The sequence below is a fragment of the Aegilops tauschii genome, chromosome 6, assembly GCF_002575655.3.
Source record: "Aegilops tauschii subsp. strangulata cultivar AL8/78 chromosome 6, Aet v6.0, whole genome shotgun sequence".
Classification (NCBI taxonomy): Eukaryota; Viridiplantae; Streptophyta; class Magnoliopsida; order Poales; family Poaceae; genus Aegilops; species Aegilops tauschii.
Genome location: NC_053040.3, coordinates 308,791,086 through 308,811,933, shown reverse-complemented (window position 1 = coordinate 308,811,933; position 20,848 = coordinate 308,791,086). Strand labels below are relative to the sequence as shown.

Below are 20,848 nucleotides of genomic sequence, written 5' to 3'. Positions count from 1 at the left end.
CCACTGGACCGCTGGCCCAACTGGGCCGACCCCCGGCCCAGCCGGCCTAGCCCATCTCCCACTCCCCCTCGCCCCCTTCCCTGCTCCCCCGATCGGGGTCGGAACAGGGGCCGTCCCCGCCGCACCCCCTCGCCGGCGACGGGGAGGATAAGGGCGCCAGCTCCCCCCCGCCTCCTCGGGCCTCTCTCCCACTCGCCCCGCTCTCCTCTCGGCCCCTGCGCCTCCCTCTTCCCCCCCAAATCGGCGCCGCTCTCTTCTTCCCCACGCCCAACGCGTTCGCCGCCGTTCCCGTCGTTCACACGGCCACCGTGCCCCAATCGCCACCTCGCCGTGTCATACGCCGTCGCCGCCCTCGACTTCACCACCTCCGCCTCTCCGTTGAAGCTCGGAGCCACTGCAACGGCCTCCCCGAGCTCGTCTTCAACTTCGGACGCCGGCGACCCCCTCCTTCCCCGGCGCTGACCTGCTGCTCCTAAGCTCTCACCGGCCTCCGTGTGCCGCGCGGTGAGCCTCTTCCCCCCTCCTCCCCTGTCCTTTCTCTCTCGCGCGCCCCCTAGCTTCTTCCCCGCGCGCGCCCGAACGCCGCGCCGCGGAGCTCGCCGCCGGCGGGTCTCCGGTGACCTTATGGTCACGGGCTCAAGCCCGTTGCACTCCCCACCTCGCGTAGATGCCCCCCAGCCCCTCCGCTTGCTCGATAGCCCGCCGTAGCCTCGTTTCCGTCGGGCACCCGTGCGCGCCGCCGCCTCCGCCGCTCGCCGGCGCCGATTCCGGCCAAGTCCGGCGAAGCCCCGGCCACCCCTGGATGCGGCGCTGCGAGCCCTTTCGAATGGGCCTAGCCCCGCTCCTCCCCGAGCCCCGTAGCGCGATTCCGGCCAACTCCGGCGAGGGGCCGCCGCTGTTTTGGTCGCCGGAGTTGCTCCGGCGCCGGCCGCCGACGTGGTTGGCCTGGGCCCCCCAAGTGCCACTACCAGTGGGCCCGTGGGCCCCGTTGACTGGGTCCACCCAGTCAACGTGCTGACTGGGCAGACCCAGCCACTGACATGCGGGCCCCGCCGCAAAAAGAAAAAAAAGAAAAAAAATGAAAAGGAAAATGTTTTATAAATCAAAATAATTAATTAATCTAATCACTCACTGACAGGTGGGCCCAGTAGTTAATTAACTAAAAATTAATTAGTTTAATCTTCTGTTAACCCACTGTCTATGACAGGTGGGTCCCCCGTGTCAGTTTTGACCAGTCAACCGGACTGTTGACCGCTGACGTCACTCATACGTCATGCTGACGTCATATCCCTTTTCTGTTAATTAAATAATTCCAGAAATTCAAATAATCTTTGAAAATTCATATCTTTTAAACCGTAACTCGGATGAAAATGTTTTCTATATGAAAGTTGCTCAGAATGACGAGACGAATCCGAATACGCACTCCGTTCGTCCACCACACCTCCCTAACCTATCGAACTAGCAACTTTCCCCCTCCGGTCCGTCTGTCCGAAAACGCGAAACATCGGGAATACCTCCCGGATGTCCCCCCCCCTTCGCCGGTACCACCTACTGTCGCGTTAGGACACACCTAGCACCGTTCATTGTCATGTCACGCATCGTCATGCTTATGTTTGCATTGTATTTACTGTTTCTTCCCCCTCTTCTCTCCAGTAGACTACGAGACCGACACTGTTGCTGCCCAGTTCGACTACGGAGTCGACGACCCCTCCTACTTGCCAGAGCAACCAGGCAAGCCCCCCCCTTGATCACCAGATATCGCCTATTCTTCTCTATAATGCTTGCATTAGAGTAGTGTAGCATGTTACTGTTTTCCGATATCCTATCCTGATGCATAGCCTATCCTTGCTACCACTGTTGTTACCTTTACCTGCAATCCTACATGCTTAGTATAGGATGCTAGATTTCCATCAGTTGCCCTACATTCTTGTCCGTCTGCTGTGCTATACTATCGGGCCGTGATCACCTGGGCGGTGATCACGGGTATATACTTATATACTACATACATGACACATGTGATGACTAAAGTCGGGTCGGCTCGTAGGAGTACCCGCAAGTGGATCTTTGTGGCGGAGCGACAGGGCAGGTTGAGACCACCAAGGTGAGAGGTGGGCCTGGCCCTGGTCGGCGTTCGCGGATACTTAACACGCTTAACGAGATCTTGGTATTTGATCTGAGTCTGGCCATTTGGTCTATACACACTAACCATCTACGCGGGAGTAGTTATGGGTATCCCGGCGTCGTGGTATCAGCCGAAGCCTTCTTGACGTCAGCGACTGAGTGGCGCGCGCCGGATTGGACTGGAACGCCACTAGGCTAGGTCTGCTTCCGGCCGCGTACGCAACGTGCAGGTGTGCATAGGGCGATGGGCCCAGACCCCTGCGCGCATAGGGTTAGACCGGCGTGTTGACCGCTCTGTTGTGCTTAGGTGGGGCTGCGACGCGTTGATCTTACGAGGCCGGGCATGGCCCAGGAAAGTGTGTCCGGCCAAATGGGATCGAGCGTGTTGGGTTATGTGGTGCACCCCTGCAGGGAAGTTTATCTATTCGAATAACCGTGTCCCTCGGTAAAAGGACGACCCAGAGTTGTACCTTGACCTTATGACAACTAGAACTGGATACTGAATAAAATACACCCTTCCAAGTTCCAGATACAACCCGGTGATCGCTCTCTAACAGGGCGACGAGGAGGGGATCGCCGGGTAGGATTATGCTATGCGATGCTACTTGGAGGACTTCAATCTACTCTCTTCTACATGCTGCAAGATGGAGATGGCCAGAAGCGTAGTCTTCGACAGGGCTAGCTATCCCCCTTTTATTCTGGCATTCTGCAGTTCAGTCCACTGATATGCCCCTTTACACATATACCCATGCATATGTAGTATAGCTCCTTGCTTGCGAGTACTTTGGATGAGTACTCACGGTTGCTTCTCTCCCTCTTTTCCCCCTTTCCTTTCTATCTAGTTGTCGCAACCAGATGTTGGAGCCCAGGAGCCAGACGCCACCGTCGACGACGACACCTACGACACTGGAGGTGCCTACTACTACGTGCAGCCCGCTGACGACGACCAGGAGTAGTTAGGAGGATCCCAGGCAGGAGGCCTGCGCCTCGTTCGATCTGTATCCCAGTTTGTGCTAGCCTTCTTAAGGCAAACTTGTTTAACTTATGTCTGTACTCAGATATTGTTGCTTCCGCTGACTCGTCTGTGATCGAGCACTTGTATTCGAGCCCTCGAGGCCCCTGGCTTGTATTATGATGCTTGTATGACTTATTTATGTTTTAGAGTTGTGTTGTGATTTCTTCCCGTGAGTCCCTGATCTTGGTCGTACACATTTGCATGTATGATTAGTGTACGGTCAAATCGGGGGCATCACAGCAAGAAATCCAGAGCTGCGCCACCAGAGACCAAGAAGATGTCCGTCAAGGAGGATGGCACGAGAGGAGCTTTCACCATAAGCTCCACCCTCGACAGCAAATAGGAAAGCACGCTCGTCACTTTCCTGCGGGCGAATGTCGATGTGTTTGCATGGCAAGCATCTGACATCCCCGGCGTTCCCAGGGAAGTGATTGAGCACACCTTGCTTTTTGTCCCCATGCGCGACCCGTCAAGCAGAAGGTCAGAAAGCAAGCTTTGGAACGGCAGGAGTTCATCACAGAGGAGATCAGGAAATTGGAAGCAGAAGGCTTGGTGAGGGGAGTGCTCCATCCGACGTGGTTGGCCAATCCGGTGGTGGTGCGCAAGGCAAACAGGAAGTGGAGGTTGTGTATTGACTACACAGATATCAATAAGGCTTGTCCTAAGGACCCCTTCCCGTTGCCGCGCATCGACCAGATTGTTGACTCCACGGCCGGGTGTGACCTGTTATCATTCCTCGATGCCTACTCGGGCTACCACTAGATCTTCATGACAAGAGAAGACGAAGAGAAGACATCATTCATCACCCCATGTGGTACGTACTGCTTTTTACGGATGCCTTTTGGGTTGAAGAGTGCTGGCTCGATGTTTGCAAGGGCGCTCCAAATTGGTTTTGAACCCCAGCTACATAGAAATATGGAAGCCTATATGCATGACATAGTGGTCAAAACCAAGGACAGGGCAACCCTTGTACAAGTGTAACATCCCAAAATTCCAAAGTTTGGAATGTTATATGAAATAAATATTTATGATTGTTTGTTTGATTGTTGTGTGACTGATTGTATGAAATTGAGTGGCATTTGGAAATTTCAGAGGCATTTGAGTTTTGCTTGAATTTGGATTCAAATTGGCATTTGACTTTCAGTTCAAAAATCCCTGACAAATACTTGTTCAAAAGTATGAGAGGAGTTAAAATGACACTCCAAAAATGTCAGAAGAAAATAATGCCAAAAGTTTGAATTCAAATTTGGTTTTACATGGAATTTTCTAAAAAATGCTTTTATAAAGTTTTATTTTCGCCTCTGAAAAATAGCTCATCTTTTAGATTTTTATTTTTCTTGGAATTTTGGATATATATATGTCCTATACAAAAGATTTTTTATTTTCTCTCTGTATATTTTTTTCTGTCTATTTCAGAAAAAAGCCTCAGCGGGGCTCCAGGACAGCAAGCCCAGCCACCCGAGCCGCAGCCCACCAGCAAGCGCCAGCCCAGCCGCCCGCGCAGGCCGCCACCAGCGCCGCTTCCCCACGCACGCTCGATCCCTCGTACGCCTGGATCTCTCTCCCTCACGTCACCCCCTCTCTCTCATTTTTTTTCTTTCTTTTTCCTTAACTCCCTCTGATCATTGGACCCTACTCCATCCCCAACCTACCGCTATATACGCGTACATATCTCGCACGTATCTCACGCATCGACGCCGGCCGGGTCCGTGCCTCTCCCAAACCCTAGCTAAAACCTTCCCCTCGCCCAAGCAACACGTCCTATATATACCCCGAGCCCCCTCCCTTGTTTCCCTTCGAAACCCAAGTCAAAATAGCACTGTAGCCCACGCACTAGACAAACCGATCTCGCTCCGCCGCCACCTCTTCACCGTCAAAACTCGCAACCGGTGAGTATCCCCAACCCCTCTAACCTCTGCTATCGGCCTAGCCCAACCCCACACATCTCTTTGACACGTTTTGGACGTCCAGGAAGCACCGGAGCAACCAGCTTGAGCTCCCGACGCCATCGGAGCTCACGGAGTTCACCTCGACTCTACGCTCGACCCCGACGTCCCTTCGCCTCACCATCCATAGAAAATTGGACGCCCTCGACCTTCCGCATCGCCTGGACATCCTCGCCAACGCCGTCGACAACCGGAGCCTCGCCAGCCACCGGCCTCTTCTTCCCTGCCATGCAGGTTCTTCTCTGTAAGCACGAGTGCATCTCCTCTGTTCATTTTTTTCTTCTTTATATCGAACCGTTAAGTTAGATTAGATCGGCTTAGTAGATCGTTTTTCTTTATTAGATCGGTATACTTCGGTTAAGTTACGGTTTAGTCTAGACCGGACAGATCGGTTTTCTTTTAGTTATTCGCACGCGCAGGTTTCTGTTAAGTTGAGCCCGAGCGCTGTATAGCTTCAGATCGCACCACCCCAAGCCCAGTAGCGCCCGTTAGTTTTTATTATTATTTTCGTTCGAATAAAAAAACAGAAAGTTTCAATCTGGTAAAATCTGTTTCTCTTGGGTTGTTTAATATTTCTAGTTAATTATTTTTGGTCTAGTTTACAAATTTCCTAAAGTTTTTGTATAAAATAGTTTCGGCCATTTTTCAGTTTATAAAAATTGTTTTATATGAGTTTTAGTCAGATTAGTATTTCTCCTATAAAATGAGCTAGGATTAATCTTTTTCGTAATTCTTTTTGCCATGGCTTTGTTTTGACCTTACCTATTAGTAGAATTAATTTGGGTATTTATAGATTTTATTAAAATTAATGAAAACAACACTGTGCTAGTTATTTTAACTTGCTGCTGTTTTCTATCGTTTTAATTATTTTAAAATTTATTTTCACCTCTGTTATATTTTATTTCAGATTTGTTTTTGTAGTTATAGAGGGTGAACTTTCATTTATAGAAAAATAAAATGTTTTATTTCTTTTTCTTACTAGTTTTGTTTTAAGCATAATTAGAGTTTTAATTTAGCTTTTTATGTGTTTCCTTTTGCTAGTAAAACTTTATGAAAAATACTTTCTGTTAACTTAGTTGATTTAAATTTTATTTTCTGTTAAAATTATTAGTTTAGTATTTTCTTTGTTAAGTATTACTTAGGACAAAACTTTTTTTGGATTTAAGGCAAAAGGTTTTCCTAGTAGGTTCTTTATATTTTTCCCTATTAGTTCTTTTGATGTGTTGTTTGTTTTGTATTGCGGTTTCTTATTGATTTTTTTTTATTGTTAGATTTTCTTGCTAGAATGCTTGCTTATGTGAATGTCATGGTTGTTATTATAGATTTCATCAAAGAGTTGCGTATAGTCCTGTCAAGTTATTTTCAAGAGCGTTGTTATCTTCATCAACTCACTTTGACCATGTTTTTCATATCTATGTTTTATTTGCATGTAGAAGCACCATTTCAACAATCCCTCCACTAGTGTTATTGAATCCTCGTAGTTGAGTAGTATGCATCAGGTAGGAACCCATCTCCCTGTTACCAAGCCCGGGACGTATATAGTTTTAATGCTACGCTATCGTAGACGGGGTTGGTATGAGTGCTCGGGAGTGGTGTGAGAATGGAGGACTCTACGTCAATGACGACAACTCCATGACTGCATCTGCAAGGACTGCATCTTCAAGGACTGACTTCAAGATTTCGAGACTCGAGACAAGAATTCAACACACACTACTGGGTGAAGGACGGTTGACGGCCACCCTGGAGCAACCAGTGGATGGCCGGGATGCATGGAGAAGCGCCATGACATCTTGCGGAAAGCATCACCCAGACTCAAAGAGACGGAAGAATACTTCATGCCCAGAAGCTTACCTGTGCAACCGCAAGTCACTATGGGCTCTCGCTGGGACGGTGCTAGTAGATGTAGAACTATGGTAGGATTGGACGAGAACCGGACAATGGTCAGAAGAACTCTTCGGAAGACCATGTTTCGGTCGTCTTGTTCTCAAACACCCTGAAGTGCGAGAACGTAAAAAGAGGGATCGAATCTTGCGGGTAAAGTGTACAAACCTCTGCAGAGGGTTAAAACCTAAGCGATTAGCCGTGTCCCCGGTTACGGACAATTTGAGCCTCTGGACTTGGATCTATCTCGGAACTCTCAGCACCGGACTGATAACATATTTGTGGGCAACTTATGATGATTTGGGTATGAGACATCGGTTGGCGGAACCATGTCATGATAGAAAACTTCGTAGTACAGACTCCTGATATTCCTTTGTTGTAGGGAAAATAAAACCAGCTTTTACGCAAAAACATCAGACACAGAGCCACAAAGCCATATTGCATATAGAATAGTATTATCATCTGCTTTCTCATGTTGTGATCTTGCCGGTGGATTCAATGTACTAACCTACATGGCTGCAATGTCTCATGTTGCAGATATTTTACTTCCGATGAGTAAGAGTACGGTATAGGGTTACGGTCTACACTCAACTTGCCGATGGCGTTGATGGGACTCCACACCCGATTGCTTGTTTCCGTTGAGACTTACGAGGTATATATCAGTTTTATGTTATTTATACATGTGATTGCACTTTGATATATACATTGATGTACTGTGTGTGCCAGCATATTGATCCAGGGATGGCACAGATACACAGAGACTTGACCGTCTGAGGTCCGGTCGCTACAGTTATGGTACCAGAGCACATGTTGACTGTAGGACGTGACCCTAGAAACAGGAAAGCCCCTAGGACAGAATATCTCTAAAAATTTATTTTCAAACAGATCTTTTACTTATCATCTTTTCTGATTTTGTCAAATATTCCATCTTATCTCAGAGTTAGAATATACCCCATTCCCTTTTGACCACACGGAGGATCAACTGAATGCTGCTCCAAGACGGAAAAGATATCGGATAACTGATGACCTCTTCAGAGTAACAATGATTTTTCCATCCATTAGAAGAGTTGAAGCTACAACAGTTGAAGACTCCGAAGACTCGAAGAATTTGAAGACTCTAAAGATTTATTTGACCTTTAGAAGACCAAACTCCTGTTATATACTTACGTTAGATGCAACGATTTGTGAGCTGTCATTTGTTTGATGTTTTTTCGACAGCCACAAAAATAAAACCCGTTTCTTCAAAACTTTTTTTCGTATTGTGTGTATCCCTCCCCACCTCTCTCATATCTCACCCCAAAACCTTTGGAACCAATAGATGAATGAAGATGGACTTGTATTCTCTGGACCGATGACTCAGCCGGAGGTAGAGCTATGGATTCATAACATGGATGATCACTTCAGGAAAAATTTAATTGCAAGGAAGTATGAGGTTCAATGCGCTCTTCAGTACTTTACAGGAAGTGCTGCAACCTGGTGGAAGATGCATCAAGCCGTACAAGAATATAACAGAGCAAGAACTTGGGAGGAATTCAAGAAGACTCTGTTGAGATCACATCTCATCCGGAAGCACTGTGATAACCCGATGAAGAAACTTTGCGCCTGCAAGATTTGCGGAGTAATAGGACACACCCTTGACAAACACAAAGATGGATGCCCTCATTGCGAGGAAAATCACCTAGCCGAAGAATGCCCGACTGGGCAGGTTACTTGTTTCTGGTGTGAAGGAACTACGCACTACCCTACTCAGTGTCAGATTTACCCCAAGGTATAAAGTTAGCAAGCAGCAGAAGGAAGCGATGAAAGAAGCCCTCAGGGAAAGTTTTGAAGAATCTGTGATGCAGGAAGATGTTGAAGACCCTGATGGAGAAGGCCTAAATAGATTTTACGCCCAAGCTTGCTATTCATGTGGAGAAGAAGGACATTTTTCACATCACTTCACAATGGAAAGAGAAGAGTATCCTGGAGACTTCCTGACAGCAGAAGTGAAGTTTGACCCTCAGGAAATAGAAGCTCTGATCATTACGGAGAAACCCAGGAAGAGAAAATGAAGGCATCCCCAGAACAACTCAATTTCTGCAGAGAAGGACCTGAGTCATATAACTTGTTACAGGTGCAATGATTTAGGTCATTACGCTGGTAAATGTGCAAAAAAAGAAGCTTACATTCCAAGTAGCCTACATAATCACAAAGAAGCCCCGAGACATGTCAGAAGTCATTTGTTTTCGCTGCAAGGAAGCCGGACATTTTTCTAGGGGATGTTTAGACCAGAAGAAAGCTGGAGCTGAGTAGTCGATATTTTGATATGGACAATAATAGTAGTAGAAAGAATGTTAATTTTCATGAGTTCAATGAGTTGAATTATGTAATGAAAGCCTCAGAGTTGTAATGAATTCATGAAATCAATAAAGTTAATGTGTCATGATTTCATACGTGGATTTTTTTGAGTTAGTTACTCAATGAACAAAGATTTTGACCATTTTCGAGGATATGAGAAATATGGTTTAGGGATGAATTTGTGAATTTCATTTTAAGGGTGGTAGCACCCTGTGAGGACACTTGACCCATGGAAAGGAAAATGTATTCTGTGGAGTATGAGTTTTGTTTCGATATGTTGGTTACATGAAGGAATGAAGTAATGTTGGATCTAAAGAAGGTGTAAAGTTGGAATATGGAACAATTATAACTCCCAGGATGAATAGAAGTTGTACCCGCATTGAAGTGGGCCCATAACCCACATGCCCAGGAGTTAATAAGAAGCAATCACACTCTTGCTCAAGGAAGATATTTTGGAAGAAAACTCTGATTTAATCAGCAGACGCTCTTAGGAGGATATGAAAACCTGAGAGTTGTGAAGTAACGATAGATGTTTTGTTCAGCTTGCAGAATTAATGGAATTATCCGAATTTGAGAAGAGAAATTCTGCAACGCTTGTGAGAATGCCCGAGTGTTAGAAATGCGAGATTCGCTAAACCTTATACAGAGTAATGAGTTGGGTGCGGAATGGGTTGTTCACCATACCTACTTACTATTATCATTCGCTCTTGATATTTGGGATGGTAAATCTAGAGTGACTTACACATAGTAGAGAGACGGCGTTGTCAAAACTTTGTTTAAACCTTAGAATGGTACGACAATTGATCCATGTACAGGCAGCCGTTGCAAACCGTATGTTATACAGTGATATTCAACCTACAGGAGAAGCCATAAATTGTTGACCGCCAGGAGGTTCCGATAGTTTCTTAGTATTGACGACATACATGTCAGATATGAAGACCCACTATTCGGAAAAACCTCGCCAAGATTGAGAGGACACAACATTTTGAGAAAAAGGTCATGCCCCAACCGGAAGAGCACCAGTGAAAGAGTTATTCCAGAGAATATGAGAAGACCGACACCATCAACCCAAAGGATGGAGTACATGAATTTTGTCAAAACCATTGCCTTGCTCTTAAGTGTGGTAGCACCCCAGACCTCTCTAGTCGATGGATTTGCTGGAAGACCTCCAAACCCTAACCTTTTCTTGCTAGCCTCTTCGAATCTCGAGGACAAGATTCATTTTAAGTGTGGTAGGTTTGTAACATCCCAAAATTCTAAATTTGGGAATGTTATATTAAATAAATATTTATGATTGTTTGTTTGATTGTTGTGTGACTGATTGTGTGAAATTGAGTGGTATTTGGAAATTTCAGAGGCATTTGAGTTTTGCTTGAATTTGGATTCAAATTGGCATTTGACTTTCAGTTCAAAAATCCATGAAAAATACTTGTTCAAAAGTATGAGAGGAGTTAAAATGACACTCCAAAAATGCCAGAAGAAAATAATGCCAAAAGTTTGAATTCAAATTTGGTTTTATTTGGAATTTTCTAAAAAATGCTTTTATAAAGTTTTATTTTCGCCTCTGAAAAATAGCTCATCTTTTAGATTTTTATTTTTCTAGGAATTTTGGATATATATATATATATGTTCTATACAAAAGTATTTTTATTTTCTCTCTGTATATTTTTTCTGTCTATTTCAGAAAAAAGGCTCAGCGGGGCTCCAGGATAGCAAGCCCAGCCACCCGAGCCGCAGCCCACCAGCAAGCGCCAGCCCAGCCGCCCGCTCAGGCCGCCACCAGCGCCGCTTCCCCACGCACGCTCGATCCCTCGTACGCCTGGATCTCTCTCCCTCACGTAACCCCCTCTCTCTCATTTTTTTCTTTCTTTTTCCTTAACTCCCTCTGATCATTGGACCCTACTCCATCCCCAACCTACCGCAAGTTACGCGTACGTATCTCGCACGTATCTCACGCACCGATGCTGGCCGAGTCCATGCCTCTCCCAAACCCTAGCTAAGACCTTCCCCTCGCCCAAGCAACACGTCCTATATATACCCCGAGCCTCCTCCCTCGTTTCCCTTCGAAACCCAAGTCAAAACAGCACCGTAGCCCATGCACTAGACAAACCGATCTCGCTCCGCCGCCGCCTGTTCACCGTCGAAACTCGCCACCGGTGAGTATCCCCAACCCCTCTAACCTCTGCTATTGGCCTAGCCCAACCACACACATCTCTTTCACACGTTTTGGACGTCCAGGAAGCACCGGAGCCACCAGCTGGAACTCCCGATGCCATCGGAGTTCACGGAGTTCACCTCGACACTACACTCGACCCCGACGTCCCTTCGCCTCATCATCCACAGAAAATCGGACGCCCTCGACCTTCCGCATCGCCTGGACATCCTCGCCAACGCCGCCGACAACTGGAGCCTCGCCACCCACCGGCCTCTTCTTCCGTGCCACGACGTACCACGCAGGATGTGCCTGTTGTGGTTGCAAATGTTACTATTTTAACGGACTTTGTTATTCTTGATATTCACGAGGACGATAGTATGTCTATTATTCTTGGAAGACCCTTTTTGAATACTGCAGGGGCTGTTATTGATTGCAACAAAGGCAATGTCACTTTTCATGCTAATGGCAATGAGCATATGGTACACTTTCCGAGGAAACAACCTCAAGTTCATAGTATAAACTCTATTGGAAAAATTCCATCGGTTATTATTGGAGGTTTTGAATTTCCTCTTCCTATTGTCAAAAAGAGATATGATATTCTTATTATTGGGGATGTGCATATCCCCGTTGAAGTAACTTAGTGCTATTTGAAAATTCTCCGGTTTCATGCAATTCGGAATGAGTATGTTCACAAGACCTGATCAACCTTGTTAGTGGATTCCTTTTGATGAGCATGGGATGGATGAAGTTAGAAAGCACAACCTTCTGTACCCTCCTTTTACTTTCTGTTATTTAGTTGAAATGAAGTAAAATAATATTTTCTGTCTGTTTTTTGAATTATCCGTGCAATATAAAAATACCCCAAAAATAAAAGTTCTCCAAATACCCTGAAATTGAAATATGATTTTTTCTAGAATATTTGAGAATATCTGGCACTGAGAACACAGCAGGCGGAGCAAGTACCTAGGCACGAGGGTCCAGGGCGCGCCCACCCCCCTGGGCGCGCCCCCTTCCTCGTGGACCCACGGTGGCTCCCCTCCACTTATTCCTGCACCCACACACTTCTTCTTCCTCCCAAAAAAATCACCAACCAGCTCAAGCACGAGTTCTAGCTCATTTTGCTGCGATTTTCGATCACCTTGCTCAAAGCACCTCTCACGAAACTGCTTTGGGGAATTGTTCATTGGTATGTGACTCCTCCATTGGTCCAATTAGTTTTTGTTCTAGTGCTTTATTCATTGCAAATTTGTGCTGCCTAGGTGACCATGTTCTTGAGCTTGCATGTCAAATTTATATGGTACCAAGTAGTTCTAATGCATGATATAGGCTCTGGGCACTTGTTGGAGTAGTTGCTATCAAATTTTTTGAGTTTGGTTCACTTTTATTTGAAGTTACTAAAAATTTCAGAAATTTTCAGAAAATGATGAAGAGATTTTTGAGGGGCTCTTCGAGCCGAAGCTCGAAGGAAAAGCAAAGTGAAGAAGAAGAGAGTCGCAAATATAATTTGCCTCGTACCGCGGAGGTTCGGCCATGTGAATAGCCTTGTGACGATTTCTTGAGGGCAGCCGGGATTTATGATGATTTTTATGAATTGGCTGAGAATGCAGGCCTCACCGACTTCCTCCGCGACCAACGAGAACAGTATCTATTACTCACCAATACCTTTGTGCAAAATTTTCATTTCCATTCTAGGAGGTCACCACCTACGGTGGATTTTTATTTATATTATGAGTATAAGGAGATGACCCTCCAGGAATTCTGTAGAGTTTGCAAGTTACCCTTTCCAGGTATCGTAGAGGAACCACATAGTAACGATGTGGAGGGGTTTATTGATACAATTGATGTAGGGGAAACGAGGAAAGTTTCCGACGCACGAATCACTAGTATACATTTTCTTGTTCTACGTTACTTTGCTACTAAATACTTTGCTGCAGATATTAAGTTATCCAGGTGTGGTTGAATTGACAACTCAACTGCTAATACTTGAGAATATTCTTTGGCTCCCCATGTGTCGAATTAATAAATTTGGGTTGAATACTCTACCCTCGAAAACTGTTGCGGTCCCCTATACCTGTGGGTTATCAATGATCTTTAGCTTCCAATTGGCATCAGTGTCTCCTTCCATGGTGCTATTGCAAATGAGCTGGCTCTGGCTCAGAAAATAGTTGAACTGAAGAACAAAATCGACTATGAGAAGGCTCAGTTCAAGAATCACATGGCCAAGCTCAACGTGGCTGATGTTCAAAACTTCAAGCAGATGTTGCATGACCTCAAAGAGCAGTTTCAATAGAAACGTGAGGCAGCAAAAGGATCAACAGAACGTATGAAGCTCTCCGCTGCAAAATGTGTTCAAGCTCACAATGAAGCTGAGAAGCACAAGGCACTTGGGCGTCCTGGCATCGACCCCAAGATGGCTGCCAAGAAGAAGCCTGCTGTGGCCCAAGCTAAAGCATCTGCGCAGGAAGCAGCTGGCATTGTTTTCCCTGCCAGCATGACAGGCTCGAAGCCTAAGGTCCCCACAGTAGCTTCAGAGCTCAAGAAAACAAGGGCAGCTGAGGCCGAAGCCAGAAAGCGCAAGAACAAGAGCGCCGCTGATGATGCACCACAGACCAAGAAGAGGAAGACAAAGTCTTCGAAGAAAGATCAGGCTACTCCCACAGAGCCCCTTCTCGTCGAGCCAATCTCAGTTGCTCGTCCTGTGTCCGAACACCGAGAGCGTCAGTTAATAGTTCACGAGCCTGCTTTCACAGAGGCTCCTGAAGCTGAAGACATTCCAGCTGTTGACCCCACCGCAGCTGAAAACATTGGTACACAGGACAATGTAGATGATGATGAAGTCCTTCCTCAGATAGAGCACCAACTGGTATCATCGCTTGTTCTCACGAACAGCGAACTCATCAGCATTGGTCGTCCTTTGACGCCAATTGCTCAGGATGATTCATGGGCTGATCGCCCTCAAGACTGCCCCCGTCAAGAAGAATCACCAAGCACTCCACCACCTCAAGTCACCACCCAGGTACTTGACGATGACGACTATGTGGTCCAATGAACTCCCTCTCCAAATGCGTCGCCCGCATTCCGCAGGCTTCGCAAAGGACTAAGGCCACAAGTCGCTTTGTCGAGCGTTCTAGAAGCAGAAGAGCACCACAACTCAGTGGCACGACAAGTGTTTCCTGACGCCACTCCAACTGTGAACATTTCTGTGTCTAAAGCCAAAGCTGCTGAAGACATTCCGGCTGCATCAGCCGATGACCCAGAAGAACCCCGTCAAGAAGAAGAGCGAGTTGCCACACCACCTACCAACCAAGAAGCTGTTCTCGAGGAGAACAAGTCTGTGCCAGACCCTCCCGCCACACATGTGGAGGTTGAAAATACATTGGCGGCCACCAACAACACTACTGAAGCCAATGACATTGTCATGGCTGAAGCTAATGTGGCGCCTGAAGTGAACGTGGCACCTGAAGCCAATATTGCACCTGAAGCCATTGTACAACTTGAAGCCCATGTCAATGCCGATGCTCCTATACCACCTCCAAGGCCTCACACTATTGAGCTGGCATTTGATCGCGGCCTACCTGTCATAGTTCGTTGGCCTATTCTGGTTCCTCCTCTTGCTCCCGGACCTCAATTTGACTATCATGTGGAGCACAGGCCTCAGGTCCAGAAGCCAAAACCTAGGCTGCCAAGGTTTCCAGGTACAACAACTTCACCAGGGTCATTTAATGTGAATGGCTTCATTGCACAGAACACCTTCTTTGATAGCGCCAAGAACCCATACTCGAAGCCAAGAATTTCATCTGATCGGTTCTGGAGCTATCAGCAGCGCAGTTACTATTCTTGTGTTCTTTACGATCAAGGGCGCATCTTTCCCCATATGCGTCTAGACCGCGAAGCTATAGCTGGCCTGCCCTGCTTGGAAGAAGCCCTCCACTGCTTCAGAGATGCTACCTTCTACAGTTTGTGACTGACAAAGAGAATTGGAACGAAGAGCTTCTGCTGCAATTCTATGCAACTCTTCACATTCGCGGCTACAACAGGGATCCGAAGACATGGGTCCTTGAGTGGATGACACGCAATGTACACCACGAAGCCAAAGCTCTTGATATTATTGAGCTCACTGCCTTGCACACTACAGGTGAACTCTATAACCTGGTTGTTAGCTTCACCGCAATGCTTTGGAGAGCATCTTCCAGAAGCCTGAGCCAAACATGAGCCAAATGCTGAGCATGATGAAGCCACTTCCACGTGACGCTGAATATCCAAAGGAATTCTTTGTTGAAGACCTAGAGTATCTGCCCCGCACTATTTATCATATCATCAGGCGAACTCTATGGCCTGTCAAAGGACATTCTCCTGCAGTGAAGCTTGAAGGAGCAATAAAGACATTGGTCTTCTATATCTTCAATGGCATCAGCTTCAATGCTCAAGACTTCTTCATAAGGCAATTGGCTGCATCTGCCTCTAATATATTTGGTCTGAAGTTTTATGCTCCATGGCTAATGTGCCTCATCAAGCTTCACTCTGCTGTCAATTATCAGCCCTCTGTGTGCAACCACATTATCTTCTTACTAGAGGTTGATATGTCTGTCGAAGTCATATACCCAGAGCCTGCCAAGGAGCCAATTTATCTTCACAATGTCGATCGTCAAAGTTTCACTCAACCCATTGAAGGAGTTCTTGCTGCTACTCGTGTTTATCCTTTGGCAGGAAATACACGTGCACCTCATCGTGCCCATACTGAAGCCACTGAAAGCACAATTGCTCAAAGGCCTCGGAAGCGTTCTCGTGTTCTCAATGACCGAGAGATTCTCGTCGCCCTGCATAAAAACAAGATAAGCATCATTACGGGCTGAAGCGTCAGATGCAAAGCCTCTTGGTGGATGTTAATCACATTCGCAACCTTGCCACCAAGAATGTATTTGTCACTCATGAAACCTGTCGGCGATCATGGAAGAGTCTGACATTCATGAGCTCTGAAGATGATTTTCAACAAGATGGCTTCACACAGAGATTCAAATTTGATTCCACTCCTCCCAGGAATGCTGTCTTGCGTCGGACTCCCTTACTCGAAGACTCTCACTACTCATCCTCAGCGGCAACTGTCAATGCAAAAGACATCGATGATGAAGATGATGCTACTTCGCCAACTACAACGTCGCCGCGTATTGACACTGCACCAAGTTCTTCTGCACCACCGGACACCAACGTCGACCCTGCAGCTTCACCTACTCCTCATGGGAACGAGTAGAAGATCTATGTCTTCAAACCTTTTTGGTCCTTACTGACAAAAGGGTGAGAAGCATATGAGTTGATAGACTTCAAGCGGGTCCATATGGGTGTTTGCTATACTTTTGCCAAGTGCTTACAACTCTCGCTTTTGATACATTTGGTTCTTTGAGTTGTAACACTTAAACTTGATGGTCGTCTTGTCGAATGACGGGTTCCAGCAAAACCCACAAGGTTCGAACACTGGGGTGCGCACGAAGATCTCCCCCTACCGATCCACGTCCTAGCTTCACTAAGATCTTGAGGGCTAACTCAACCAACGCAGAACACGAAAGACACAAGATTTATATTGTTCGGGCCACCGTTGTGGTGTAATACCCTAATCTAGTGTGGTGGTGGTGGATTGCCTCTTGGGCTTATGGATGAACAGTACAAGGGGAAGAACAGCCTCCTAAGGTTGAGGTGTTCTTGTGCTCTATGTGACTAAGGGTTGGCTCGAGATCAGATTGATCCGTCTCTGAATGAGTCGCTCTCCCCTTTACGGTGGTGGCTAGTCCTACTTATATAGGCCCTGGTCCTCTCCCCAAATATTGAGCGGGAAGGGAGCCAACAACAGCCAATTTGAAAGGGGACCACTAGTATAGCTTATCCTGACAAAAGCGGTCTTCGCCTGCAAAAGGCTCTGGTGGTGACGCCGCTTTGGGCTCCATGGTGACCTCCGTCTTGCCGTCCTGCTGGTCTTGGTCTCGTTGCACCGATATGGAAACCTTTGCTTGACGCCTTGGTACTCCGCGCCTGCGCTTGCATCCTTAGCACCAAAGGGGAAACAAGGACAATGCGCCCGCCTGTCGCCCGCCTGATCTTGATCGTCATGGCTCACGTCACGAGAACCTCGCGAGGTTTGCCTTGCCTTGATCTCTCCGCTCCTCGCAAGCCAACCTGTTGAGGCCGCTCCTGAGGAGGTCTTGTGTCATTTGCCTCGCGAGGCTTGGCCCCTCACGAGGGTCCTGAACGCCTTGTTGATGAAGATGTGCCATACGGGCCCACACGCAGAGCCACGCCGTGGGCCGCAGGCAGGCAAGTCTGGGGACCCCCGTTCCCAGAACGCCGACAGTAGCCCCCAGGCGCAAGGCGTGCTCGGGCTTGGCTTCAAGGCGAAGCCAAAGGTCAAGTGTGGAGCGCCGCGGGCCCCAAAAGCCTGCGGCCTTGGTCGACACGTGACGGTGGATTGGACATGGGCGTCTCCGCTTCCCCACGCTGCCTCAGCAACTGCCCGACTTGACAAGTCCCTCCGACATGCAAGGGAAAACCATCATTACCTGCGATCGTGGGAGGCGCTGGTTGGCCTTCTCTTGCTATAAATGGGGAGGTGGCAGAGCCCCCGTCGCCCATCTCTTCCCAGTCCGCTTGCTTCTTCCTCCTTGCTCCCCTGCTAGTAGCAATGGCGCCGTCGAAGAGGTTCTCTGCCCCAGAAAAGGGGAATGCCCCCCGCGAGGGGCCCGGCTCCCCTGGGCCCAAGCGCGGACGCGGCCGTCCCCGTAAGCACACCGCGACCCCCACCGCGCCCCCCCGCTCCGGGGGGGCGCTGCGCCTGGCAGGGGTCACTCCGGTCGCGGCAGCCCCGTCGATGAAGGGAGACGTGCCGTGGTTGCGCGGCCTCCCTGGCCGCGCTTCCACTCGGCAGAGGTGCTGCCGGAGTTCATTGTCTGGTCGGAGAACCCGGCCGGCAACTAGCTTCAGCTTCCGCGCTTCTTCGTCGACGAGCTACCAGCCTCTGGCCCAGGCGGGTTCTGGCTGCAGGCGGACGGTTGCTGCAGTAGGGCTTCTTGGGTCGTCGCCGAGGTCTCCATCATGGGCAACATAGCCCTGGCTCGCGGTTGGCAGACGTTTGCCTGCGCGCGCGGCCTGGGCAGGCGGTGCACCCTCCACTTCAAGTATGACGGTGACGTGACTCTCTATGTGAGGGTGTTCGGGGAGGACAGCTGCCGCGCCGGGTGCTGCCCCGAGGTGAACGAGGGCAAGGAGGTGCTCGGCCTTGGCGACGGCCGCGACGAGGACGAGGGCGAGCCCGCCCTAGGTATCGGCCGCACCTCGTCCAGCTACGGTGGCTCTTCTCTCGGCGACAGCTTCAGTAGTGGCGGCTACGACCAGCCACCACGCCGCCAAGCTCGCTTCAAAAGTGGTAGCGGGTCGTCTCATCGCCGCGCCTCCGTGAAGCGCAAGGAGGGAGCCGGCTAAGCTCAGGACGTCGCCCAGGGCCTGCCCCCGTGGACCGCTGTGGGGGCAAGCTCCTCTTTTGTTTTGTTCTTCCTTTTCTTCCTGCATCAAAAATGAAACCAGTATGGGCCCGGAGGGGCGTGTATCGAACTATGATTCCTCAATCATTATGCTAGTTTGTTGCTTCCGTGCTGTGTCGTTATTTTGTGCAGAGATAACTTAGCTTGGCGCGTTCGGGGTAGCCTCCTCTTCACGAGGCACTTGTTTCCTCGTGCCCGTCTTGACTTAGCGGTCGCTCAGGAACTGCAAAAAATTCGTTAGGAAGCTTGCTAGGAGACTTATCATTCACCCAAGATTTGACCTAGCACTACATATCATGGTACCCGAGGGGCACGGATTAGGAGAGATGCGCCAGCTTGTGGGCTCGAGTGAGGGTGCCTTGCGAGAAAGCAGACGGAAGGCAGAGAGAAGGAAAAACGCTCGCGAGGGCACCTGCCTAGCCCCCTCGCGAGGTATGCGAGAGAGAGAGAGAGAACATAGGTTAACTAGAGTCGGAAATAGCGGCAAAAGGCGACGAAACCAAATCAGCAAGGAACACCAGAAGCAAACTTCGATTAAAAGAAGGTGAGCCAACTACAGAAAGCAAATGAAAAGCCGCGTCCGGCACCTAGTCTAGTCTTCAAGTCTTCTCACCAGCGCGGAGCTAAGTGCTGCCACTAAGATGTGGGAGGGAGCCCCTGAGGCCCGAGGGCGGCACTCCTGAGACTCCGGGGCGTGTACAGCGCCACCCATTATTACGTGAGAGTGTCACGGGCGGCGATTCTTGACAGGCATCGGGCCTTCTTTACAGGCACTAGCCATTTCTTCACAAGCACTGGGCCTTGCTTCACAGGCGCTGGGCCTTGCTTCATGGGTAGAACTTCGGAGGTGCTGGATGTTCTAGGCGTTCTGGATGGGCACCCCGTCATGTGTTTCCACGCACGCGGCGCTAGGCCTGGAGACATGGACGACCCTGAACGGGCCCTCCCACATGGGTGAGAGCTTGTGCAGCCCCTCCCTAGAGAGGACCCGCCTCAAGACGAGGTCGCCCGCCTCAAGCGTCCTGGAGCGGATGTTGCGGCAATGGTATCTCCGCAGCGCCTGCTGATACCTTGCTGCCCGTAGCGCGGCTTCGGGGCGGCGTTCCACCCCCAGCACGAGGTCCATCCCCCGCGTGGCGTCCTGTTGCATTTCATCAAACGCCAGGACCCGTGCGGAGCGATGCTTGACCTCGTGAGGGAGGACTGCTTCTGCCCCGTAGACGAGGAAGAACGGGGTCTCGCCCATCAGCTTGGTGGCGGTGGTACGGATGGACCACAGGACGGACTGGAGCTCGTCGTACCAGCCCCTGCCACAGGCCTCCAGCATCTTCTTGAAAGTCCTAGTCTTGAGGCTCCTCAGGACCTCCGCGTTGGCGCGTTCGGCCTGACCATTGCTCCTGGGGTGCGCCACCGAAGCGTAGCAGATCGGCGTTCCAAGGTTAGCACAGTATGTTTTGAAGAGATTACTGGTGAACTGCGAGCCGTTATCAGTGATGATGCGATTGGGGACTCCGAAGCGGCTCACGAGACCCTTGATGAATTTGACCACGGAACCAGCTGGGATGGTGCGGACGGCTTCCACCTCTTCCCACTTGGTGAACTTGTCATTGGCAACGTAGAGGTAGCGGTAGCCCCCAGGCGCTCGAGGGAACGGGCCCAAGATATCCAGCCCCCAGACCGCGAACGACCATGTGAGTGGGATGGTCTGGAGGCCCTGAGCCGATTGATGGATCTGCTTGGCGTGGAACTGGCAGGCTTCACAGGACCTCACCAGCTCGGCTGCATCGTTGAGCGCCGTGGGCCAGTAGTATCCGCTGCGGAATGCCTTGCCGAGGAGGGTCCGTGATGACGAGTGGTGCCCGCAGTCCCC

At 49.0% G+C, this 20,848-nt stretch overlaps 1 protein-coding gene across 1 annotated transcript in view; it reads right to left on the bottom strand.

Moving 5' to 3' along the window:
• Nucleotides 1-20,848, bottom strand: part of LOC141026045 (uncharacterized) — a 192,628-nt gene that overhangs the window by 102,200 nt on the left and 69,580 nt on the right. Inside the window, exon 10 of the mRNA XM_073501995.1 lies at nt 10,481-10,504. Coding sequence (XP_073358096.1) covers nt 10,481-10,504 — 24 coding nt within the window. The remainder of the gene's footprint in view (nt 1-10,480; nt 10,505-20,848) is intronic.